General features: G+C 50.1%; 4 protein-coding genes across 4 annotated transcripts; 2 read left to right on the plus strand and 2 right to left on the minus strand.

Moving 5' to 3' along the window:
- Positions 1-1,279: 1,279 nt before the first annotated feature.
- FSUBG_3038 (transcriptional activator of proteases prtT) lies at positions 1,280-3,128 on the plus strand (the record flags this gene model as incomplete). The annotated part of the gene is made up of 3 exons (XM_036680876.1): positions 1,280-1,296; positions 1,348-2,405; positions 2,458-3,128. 3 exons carry the CDS (start codon positions 1,280-1,282, stop codon positions 3,126-3,128), a joined length of 1,746 nt encoding a protein of 581 aa, XP_036541286.1.
- Positions 3,129-3,508: 380 nt separating this feature from the next.
- Positions 3,509-4,474, plus strand: FSUBG_3039 (alcohol dehydrogenase; the record flags this gene model as incomplete). Its single annotated transcript, XM_036680877.1, has 1 exon — positions 3,509-4,474. One exon carries the CDS (start codon positions 3,509-3,511, stop codon positions 4,472-4,474), a length of 966 nt encoding a protein of 321 aa, XP_036541287.1.
- Positions 4,475-4,546: 72 nt separating this feature from the next.
- Positions 4,547-5,993, minus strand: FSUBG_3040 (L-lactate dehydrogenase (cytochrome); the record flags this gene model as incomplete). The annotated part of the gene is made up of 5 exons (XM_036680879.1): positions 4,547-4,710; positions 4,761-4,969; positions 5,024-5,484; positions 5,533-5,876; positions 5,939-5,993. The coding sequence occupies 5 exons, from the start codon at positions 5,991-5,993 to the stop codon at positions 4,547-4,549; spliced, it is 1,233 nt and encodes a 410-aa protein (XP_036541288.1).
- A 743-nt stretch (positions 5,994-6,736) lies between these two features.
- On the minus strand, positions 6,737-9,244 carry FSUBG_3041 (uncharacterized protein; the record flags this gene model as incomplete). The annotated part of the gene is made up of 1 exon (XM_036680880.1): positions 6,737-9,244. One exon carries the CDS (start codon positions 9,242-9,244, stop codon positions 6,737-6,739), a length of 2,508 nt encoding a protein of 835 aa, XP_036541289.1.
- Between the last annotated feature and the right edge of the window lie 1,468 nt (positions 9,245-10,712).

Genomic DNA, 10,712 nt, shown 5'->3' on the forward strand with positions numbered 1-10,712 from the left:
TGACGTGCTTTCTGTGCTCTGACCAGGCAGCTAATAAACGTTGCTATGATCGACGCGTTGAGAGTGGACGATTTCCATCCACTCGTGGGTCTTGAATTCAACGGTCGACGTTATAGCGGTTCGTTGTGTACTTTAACATAAGGTACAGTGTTACAACAAAGGACCATGGCCAATCTGACCAAGCTGTTATCCGAATTTAATCTCTCCTAACAGTAATAATTTATGTTAATCCTGCGGTGTCCTCCTTCAGTCATCTCTAGCAAAGTCCATGGCAATCAGATCTTTCTCTTTCCAGGTACTTGGTTCAACTCTCCATAACAACTTTATGTTTGTGAATAACCATGAGGAAGCGATCAACCCTTTATCTTCTACTAAATTCACTAGAAATGGCAGTTTCTACCTCGAATCTGACTAATAATCAAAACTACACCGACTAATATAGCGGTGCTTGATGAGTTTCTCAACTACCTTACTTCCAGTAGTCTTGGCCAGTCCCAGGTTGAGTGTCAACCTCTAAATTCCTACTTCGGCTACCCCGCACTCTCAGCGATTGCGGGGAGGCAAATTACGGGTCCTCTTCAGCACAATAAAGCTCATCTAATTGGCCCGAGGTAATTAGTCCAAGTCGGGGGACATTTCCCCATTTAACTTGGACGTTTTGCTGGACTCTTTTTAACCTGAAGAACTGAATCTCTTTTTTGCCGAAACGCTGCAATCAATTCCCCCCTGGGTATTAACCCCTGCGATATGCATATGCCGATGAGCCATATGTCTAAGAGATAAGCGATTCTGTGCTGCTGTGTGACGATCTGAAGGTGTTCAGGGGTTGGTCGCGAATATCGACTCATTGACGCGGCACGGTCTGACAGGGAGTGAAAACGGAAACAGGAGGATTCATGATGGCTAAGAGAACGTGGTCGGACTCTGCTGGAGCGACCAGTGCTGATGCGGCGGTACGTCTTGATGTGTTTGTTATGAGAATTGGCTGACGAGACAGGCCCCGACGCCAGCTCTGCCAAATGGAAATGGGAGAACTGCTTCTCATCGGCAGAGTATCACGGGAGTGGTGTCTAATGACGGTACTGTTCCTCAGATCTCACGCAAGATCAAGGCGTGCGCAGCATGTCGAAAACACAAGGTGAGAGCTGCCGCACATTCTCGTGAGAGAGACCTAATTGTGTGGCAGATCAAATGTTTGATGGATGAAAGTGGCCCGCCATGTCGGAGATGTGCAGAGAGAAATCTAGGCTGTGTCTTGAGCAAAAGCCTCCAAACCATCATGGATGAAAAGTCACAGTGAGTCTTGCCCCTTCATCACTCACCATTTCAGAATAACCGACAGCTCAGATTCTCCGAGTCAGTGGTCCAAGATCTAGAGCAAATGCACAGCGCTCTAAGACAAGTCATGACCAAACTCAGCCTCCCAGAACTTCCACCCCTACAAAGCATCAACTCCCGAGAAGAAGGGTCCCCACCCAAAGACGACCATGCAAATTCATCGCGTCATCTCTCTGTATCACAAGAGGAATTCCGCGGCCCTTCATGTGATAACTCGCCCAAAGCGACGCCTGAGGACGAGGGGCTTCCTTATGTGCCTATTCACTCACTCTATACCCTGACTAAACTCAGTGCTCTTCGATCACCGGATAACCCTGAAGCCCAAAAAGGAAACGCCATCAATGACTTTATCGCTCGCGGCGCACTCTCGCTAGCAGATGCAGAGAGTCTCTTTTCTCTGTATCGCGACCGTTTAGATAGATACATGTACGGAATCGGCTGTCGATACATGACCCTCGAAGAGCTGCGCCGCAAAAGTCCAATTCTCTCCGCTGCTACACTCACAGTAGCTGCACTGCACGACCCAAAAGCCGACAATATCTACGGGATCTGCAGCGGAGAGTTCCGCCGTCTTATGGAGAAGTCAATGTTTGAGCGCCGCATTGACCGTGATTATCTTCGCGCCATGTGTGTTGCTTCATATTGGCTCAGCGATCTTTCTTGGATGCTCTCGGGATATGCTATTCGACGCGCGGCGGAGTGTAACTTGCACAATAGCTATAATCAGGCCATTAAGGAGCAGAGTCAAGAAGCGGCGGATTGTGCGCGGTTGTGGTATATACTGTACATCTGTGATCAGCACCTTGCTACTTTGTATGGACGGCCTTCGATCGTCCAGGAGGATTCGTCGATTCAGGGATGGGAGCAGTTCTTGAAGTCACCGGTTGCGACGGAGGAGGATAAGCGGTTGACTGGCCAGGTTATGCTGGTTAGTATTCTGCGAAATATTCGAGAGCTCTTTGGTACGGACAAGGGTGAGCCGATTCCGAGGGTATACCTGAATCACATCCTGCAGTTCAGACGGCAGCTTGATGAGTGGTATACTCGATGGATGGGAGAGTTACCTGGTAAGTCAGCATCAACGATTGTCCCCGACTTACACTGACTGACTCTTTGCAGAGCAATGGACCCAAATTGGTTCATTCCCTCGAAAAGGAACAATTCTTCACTACAACTTCGCCCAGATCCATCTCTACTCACACATCTTCCGCGGTCTCTCCAACGACGCTCCAATCCCTCACTATTTCCTCGAATGCGCCATGCAAGCCGTCAACGCCGCCACCGCCATTATCGACCTCATAATCACCGACCCAGACGTCGCAGTCGGCATCGTAGGAATGCCCTCGTACATGCTCTCCATGACGGCCTTTGCCTGCATGTTCCTCATAAAAGTGGCAGTCAAGTACGGCAGCGATCTCATCGAGCGCCAGCGCGTCCACGACCTAACGACGAACCTGGTCCGGCAGTTCAGATCGCTGAAAGCTGGCAAATGGCATCTTGCGAATCTCATGGCGGGCGGGTTGGAGCGCATGACTGCTACGCTCGCGACGCCGGACCTGGGACAGGTGCAGCCTGCGGTGTATAACAATGCGGCGGTTGAGCATGTTGATATGGTGATGCCGGGGAATCAGGTGTACACTGACATGGATGGGGATACGTTCTTTGACTACGATATGAGCTTTGGGCTATCGCCGGTTTTCAGGTTCGATCCGAGTATGTTTACGGTTGATGCTTCAGGGCAGTCGCTTCCGACGTATCCTGAGGCTGCTTATGGGATGAGGCCGCAATAGGGTGGGTAATGGGCGTTTTGTTTGGGAATACCTTGTTGTTTGTACGTGATAGGGCTTGGGTATGAAGCTGAGGAGATATTTTTATCCGCTATACACTCCGCGATCGGAAAACTGCCACGTATCTGAGTGACCTATGACTAGAGATGTATCATATCTGCTCCCCCAATCTACATGATGCTCACCTCCACAGTTTGTGCATCTCGGATTTCGTTCCGTCGACTCCGCATCATCTTTTGCGGGGGACACGGATAACCTCATTCACCCCGCGATAGTGGATCAATCTTATCCGATGAGACAACCATTTAAACTAAACACATCGACTCACTCTCATTCATCACCAACCCAATCACTAAACCAGTCTACCGATACCAAACACCAAAATGGCCAATACACAGCATATTCTCATCACAGGCGCCGGTGGCTTCATCGGCCAAGAAATCATAGCTCCTCTTCTCGACTCCTCGCCCTCACTCCATCTCACAATAACCGACATCTCTGAACCTCCTGTGCCAACTCAACACGCCCAACGCATCACATCTCTCGCTGCAGATCTCACCAACCCCTCTGTCGTGGAACAACTCATAACATCTCAGCCCTTTCAAGCAGTCTATCTGTTCCACGGGCTTATGTCTGGTGGTTCAGAAGCAAATCTCGATCTCGGTCTTAGAGTCAACGTTGATTCAGTCCGCTACGTTCTCGATGCTCTGAGGAATAAACTCCCCGGAGTTAAAGTTGTATTCTCGAGTTCTTGTGCTGTTTATGGACCAGAGGAGGGATATGTTACTGAGAAGACACTGCCGCAGCCGAGATCTTCGTACGGTGCGGAGAAGCTCATTGCTGAGTTGCTGGTAAATGACTTTTCGAGAAGGGGTTTGATCGATGGGCGCATCGTGAGATTGCCAACGGTGGTGGTTCGACCTGGAAAGCCCTCGGCTGCAGCATCGAGTTTCGCCTCAGGAATAGTCCGCGAAAGTCTGCAGGGTATTCCCAACGTTCTCCCCGTGCCGAAGGATATATCAATGTGGATCTGCAGCCCTGCGACTGTTATCAAGAACCTGATCAAGATCAAAGATATACCTGCGGAGACGTTTGGGGAGTCGAGGATTGTGAATCTTCCGGGTATCACTGTTAGCGTTCAGGACATTCTTGATGCTGTCGAAAAGGTTGGCGGGAAAGAGGCGGTGGGTTATGTTAAGGAGGAGCAGGATGAGGCGTTGTATAAGATTGTTAAGAGTTGGCCGCCGTGGTTTGATGCGAGTAGGGCCAAGGGCCTTGGTTTGGATGGGGATGGGGAGTTGGTTGATGCTGTCAAGGCTTTTCAGGAGAGGCTAAAGGCTTCATCGTAGGATCTTCTTATTACGTGATTCTATCTCTATCAATTTATAATGGGTATAGCCAAACATCTTGCAAACTTCCTCCTACAGCTTTGAAGCCCTGACTCTCCGCGACACTGAACTTGGCTCAATACGCCCAGACGTAACCAAATGGTCAACATCCAAGGTATTAACAAGTTCAGGAGTCGCTTGGTCCAAACTAGTAATGCCAGCAAGTCTCATCGATGTCTCAAGCTCATCCTTGAGAACTAAACAGCACGTTAGTCACTGCCACAGAAACATGGTTCAGTCAACTTACTCTGTGAAAGGTGCTCGACCCCCTTTTGCCCATATACCAACGAATACAAGAACGGCCTTGCGATTCCAACAGCAGTAGCTCCTAGGGCAATAGCCTTGAGGATATCAGATCCGCGCTCAAAACCTCCATCGATGAAAATCTCAAGATGTTCAAAAGCTTCAGGGAACCGCTTTCGGACCTCGAGGAGGATGAGAATTGAAGCTTGAGCACTGTAAATCTGTGAGAAATCGCCATCTTCAAGTGACTTATGGTATAGGACTTACCCGTCGAGAGATCTTCCACCGTGATTACTCAACATAACACCCTCAACACCATACTCAACCGCCAACTTGACATCCTCCACAGTCTGAACACCCTTCAGCACGATCGGCACAGAGCTCTCCCGTCTAATCCACTCCAAATCTTCCCACGAGAGACTCTTATCGATATACTGACCCATCAACCGTCCCAGTCCACTGCCTTTACCATCTTTACTGCTCTCACTACCGCTCATGGCAGATTTTATAACAACAGCTTGGGGAGCTCGTTCATCGGCCTCGCGTTTTCCGGGTACTGGGGCGTCGACGGTCACGAAGATGGCTTTTATACCGAGGGAGCGAGCGCGGCGCAGGAGTTCGATTGTCTTGGGGCGGTGGGAGTTTACGTAGAGTTGGAGGAAGAAGGGATGTCCTGAGGGAGCTGCGCCGATGATGTTGGGGAGAGAGTAGGAAGCGTTACTTGAGATCTAACAAGATCAGTAGATATTCACTGTGAAGAAGGGCATGTGACTTACAATCTCAAAGATTCCTTCACTGGCAGCTGCTCTACTCCAGCCAAGCTCACCATCCGGATGCGCCAGCGTCGCCATGGCAGCAGGACACATGATGAACGGCGCCGTACTCTCCAGACCCAAGATATTTCTCTTGATACTGACCTCAGCGACATTTCGTAGAATTCTTGGGCGCAGCATGACTCGGCGGATGAGTTCCTTGTTCTTGGAGACTGTGACGAGGTCGGTGGCGGCGGAGGAGTAAAAGGCCCATGCTTTTGGTGATAGCGCTTTTTGCGCGGCGAGAGAGAAGTCGTTTGCTGAGAGGATTTGGTCGAGGGTTGGGACGGAGGAGGGGAGTTGGATTTCTGGGGTTGTTTAGTGAGTGTTGTTGTTGTGTGAGAGAGTGAGGATGAGGGTGAATAGTTACCTCGAGGGGGTGGGATGTTGGGAGATTCAGACTCCATTGCTGCGAGATCACTCATGATGGCGGTTACAATTGCAATTGTTCAGTCTAGGGAGATAAAGCTGATTGCTACAGTATACAATTGAGATTGAGGTTCTACTGCTATCGTCGGCTCATCATGCGCCGTCTTCTTATATCTTTAGGTAGTATCTGCAGATCATCTTAGTGCAACATCAGTCCCCGCAATCGGACTCCTCACCTTTCATCATGACCCCCGTTCTCTCGGGCTATTTTGGCGCGAGTGGCACCGCGGCATCGACACGGTCATGTTGCCGATGGCAAGAGAGTTGCCCTGTTCGGTCTTCTCTCCGATGTGCCTGAGCTGAGCCAAACAACCACTCACTTGTGAAGAAATGGACAGGACAGAAGAGATTTGTATGGACATACAAGAATTCGAATTATCTAATTTTTATTTCATCTCTAATCTGGAGTTCCAGCGTTCAGCCGATTGTCGGAATGGCGTAGCCCAACTCAAGACTAATCTGACTCTCAGCGGCTAAGATTGTTTCTTTCATCGTTTAAGACACAGGTCTAAGGAAGATGTGATAAGTATAAAGATTTTGGCCTCATGCAGGCCTTTCTCACTAACGTTTCTAGGGATATCTCTACAATACAACTTGGCCAGACTCACAGTGAACATATTCAACCTGAATCAAAACAACGACCGCTCCATTCACCAAACATCTACTCGGTTCGCTCACCAAAACATATCACTCGAAATGCCTGATATTACAATATATACTACCCTAATAACACACTCCCCTACTCAATAACAATATCATCTCCCAGTCTCCTCAGCGGCAACTCCTCCACCATCTTCTCCAACCGTCCACACCTCTTAACAACATCCTTCGCCTCCTCCGGAAACCCCATCCTCATCCTCCCAACCCTCTCCCACACGATCCTGCCCTCCCTCTCCGTCCTCTCAACAACGAGCAGCATGACAAGCGCCTCCTCCACAAACCACAGCACCGTCATCTGTTCACCGCGCGCATGACGCTCGATGTACTCGCGCATCGAACCCGCCCCGCGACTCATCCGTATGTCTACGCTGACGCGGTTGAAGATCCATCCGTCGGGGTGAGAACGGGCTTTTACGCGGTCGAGCACGAAAGGGTTGGGGACGTGGATGCCGTAGGGGCGGATGTGAAGATTCGGTGGTGAGGGGGGCATGCCTGTTACGGCGGTCGAGGCGCCAAAGTCATATGCTACACTTCCGTCGCGGTTGACGAGGACGATGTTGGGTGAGTACGTCCAGCGGATAGAATTGGGGTCGTTGCGTGATACGTGTGTGGCGGAGACATAGTGATGATGGTTATGCTTGCGTTGAACGGCTTTCGTGTCGGGATCTACCACTGTGATAGAGGAGTAGAGATCAACGGGGCCTTTCCAACCTGCCCATGTCCAGCTGGGCATGTGAGGACGTCTTGCAGCGATGACGCCTTCTTTGTGGTGCCAGAAACATGTTGAGAGGGCAAAGATGTCGCGGGTGCGTGGGAGGCCTTGGACTGCTGGGCCTTGGTCCATCTGCGGTGCCCAGAGGGGAATGCCGAGGATGTTGAACATCTTTCCGCGGCCGACGGTCGTCTCGAGACGTCTCAGCATGCCGAGGAACGCATCTAGCGAATCTCGGTCATACGTCAAGTCTCGTCGTGTGTAGTTTCCAATGTGCTGGTCTGCTTCTCGGAAGATACTAAGCGTGCTTGGATCTTCAGCCTTGCCTGGTAGTCTCTTCCAACGCTCCCAACTGCCATCAACAAACGACACACCGTTGAAGAGACCAGGACGCATAAAGTCACACATTCGTTGCTCTTCCATGTCGTGGTAGTACTCTAGCGGTAGGATGAGTGATTCGGGACAGCACATGCCCTCGCATTCCCAGTACATCTGCTGATCCGTAAAGATCAAGCGCCGTCTCGCAAGGAGACCTTCTTGATATGTCCACCCTCGCTGATACCACGTTGAGTTTTTGATGGCCAACCGTGGATCTTGAAGACTCGACACAAGTGTGATGCTGGAGTTGACGAATTCGTACTTTGGCTGAGCCAGTCGCGTTCGTGAGCCCACGCCAGGAAGACCATAATCCGCATCCTCGCCACAAGCGGCAATGATAGCCAGTATGGCACCTTCAAAGATATCGTCCATCCTCGCAATCTGCTGCATCCGCTCAGCGGGCTGGACTTCCTCCATGCATAGACGGTCAACCCAGAGATATCTAATACCGAGATCCTTGGTCGCGATGACAGCATCCCATATAACCTTGGGCCATGTCTCCGTCGTTTTGTTTCCCCAAACATAACTCAACGCCGCATATCGTTCCGTGATAGAAGCAGTGACCACCTGAGGAGGATTCTTTGCGCAGTCGACGAGCTTGAACCCCGGCATCTCCCGCGTAACAGGTTTTCGGCCACATCTTCCCTGGTGATAGAATTCGCAGAACCGCAGCCAATCCACTCCAATGCTCATATCAATCACACCCTCCAACTCACGACCCCAAATACCATGTTTCTGCCAACCGGCATTATCGGTCATAGAATTCGCACGTGAATGCTTCCCTTCTGATCTAGCGCTGAGAAGTTCGTTTGGTGGCTCAGGCATCGTTCGATAGAGCATACCCGACCCGCGGAACCAATCAGCGCTCACATCCCAGCTCAACGCACCATCGCCGCTCTTTTTGGGGACCACGCCTAGATATGCGGGACTGACGCCTCTCATCTTATTCTTTGCTGAGTGGCCCTGTTCAAACATGCTCTGATTGTCGATGAGGTAATTTGTATCGCGGCTTGAGAAACCAGAGAGATACAGATCGCCTTCTCCCTCGCTGGGAATGTGCACTGAGAGGAAGAGCTTGCAGAGGGGGCATTTTGTGATGAAGCGATTCTCTTCGAGCTCCTTTAACCGGCCTAGTGAATGCTCCTTGTTCTCAAACGTATCCGCAGATGTCGGATTCAAAGCTCTCAAGAAGAAATCATCCATGGTGTCAAACGTAGAGTCGATATCAGCCGCCCAGCCCGCACACGCAGTGCACAGGTTAGGGTCTTGCGGCTGTCCTCCTGATCTATCAGAATGCGCTGACGGGCTGCGACTCTTGCGCCAGCTAATCCTCCGAATGAGAGAAGCCCTCCTGGGCTCTCGATCATCATCAGGCGGGGGAGGATCCACAGTGAGATGCTGCATCATGTTCTTGAGAGGGTTCCGTGAGCGACGTCTCTCGACGCCACCGCCTGGAGAGACGGGAGGCGTGATGGTCGGTGTGCCTGGGTCCAGCATATCCGGCATTGTCACATACAATGGTGAGGGAGTTGAGATTTGGTGAGATTTGGGTTCGGCTGCCCAAAGATTGAAGTCGTTTTGGCGCCGTTGAAGCTCCGTGAATTCGGGGCCCCGTCTCGGCTGCTGGATTCCGGTTCTCCACTCTTGGCGCTGGCGTCAAAGGATAAAAAAAGAATCAAGGGAAAAGGAACAGGGAATGATTTCTTATTAGTGGCGTTTAAATCAGGGGAATAAAACGCTGAAGAGACAAATAAAAAAGGGAGAGTTGTTGCCAAATACTTGATAAATGATGAGCATAAGTACGTAGGCGGTCGCTATAAAAAGATGCAGAGCCGCTGCCAAGTTTCAATGTCAGGCGGTTATTTCGAGATCAACTAACTTGTCAAAACTCCTTCGGACGCGGCGCAGGTTGGTTCGTGAAGCGGGGCTTGGGGGCCAAGTGATGGAGACAAAGAAGGAGAAGAAAGAAATAAGCGGTAAAGAAGAAGAAGAAGAAGAAGAAGAAGAGACTCTTTCAAATATAAGAAAAGAGTCGTTGATGGTATATTACTCGCCTCAAATTAGATATTGGCAGGAAAAGCGGCAGCGAGATTCGATCCGAGATGAACACAGCAAGGATCAACTGAGACATCCACAGGGAGTCAATTCTCAACCTGGGCGATAATACCACCAGAAAGATAAAAAGAACCAAGTTATTTTGTATTTATGAAAAGAGCCTGCCTTTTTTTTTGTGAACGAGGCTGGTAATACACAGCCTCACTTGGCAATGACTTGGCTGGTTGAAAAAGATGCAGAGTGCACGCGGAGATTCACGATGACGTAATTTGATGATTGTGAAACAGCCTCACAATTACTGACGATTGTGCTCTGTATTGGGAAGCGCTGAGTGAGCTGTGCAAGTGGGTTATTGGGTGGTTTCAAACCCTTTATGGCATAGCGATCACTGAATCTCACTCAGATCAACCGCTTTGACACCATGGACCCTGTAGGATCTGGCTTGATCCGCAGCTGGAGATGATCCTATCGCTAAAGATAGACCATGAGTGCGACGGAATCCTACTGTGAAGACACTGCCCTGTTCAAGAATAATTTCTCATCAAGACATCGAGGTAGGAGTTCGAATGGCATATAAAACCAGTGGATTCACCCGCATAGAACAGGCTGGTGTAGATCATGTCGGCCTTGAAGCGGGGAACATTGCTTTTTTCTAGACACTACCCTATATCGCCACGATAACTCACATATTCTACCATTGCTTCTCTTCCTTCACATCTAAATATCTTGCCGAGTAAATGATAACACGCCCATGTCAATACGGACCGTCGCCATGAAACAGCCCAAAAGAGGGGTCGATTTCATCTGATCTTATCCATCTCTAGTATGTTTCCAGCCTAGCCTCCAACGGTTGTAGCGGCTATCTCAGATTTCTCAAGCATCATCTGCTCCTATCTCTTGCGTGTGACGT

The sequence above is a fragment of the Fusarium subglutinans genome (assembly GCF_013396075.1).
Source record: "Fusarium subglutinans strain NRRL 66333 chromosome Unknown NRRL66333_c0000027, whole genome shotgun sequence".
Lineage (NCBI taxonomy): Eukaryota > Fungi > Ascomycota > Sordariomycetes > Hypocreales > Nectriaceae > Fusarium > Fusarium subglutinans.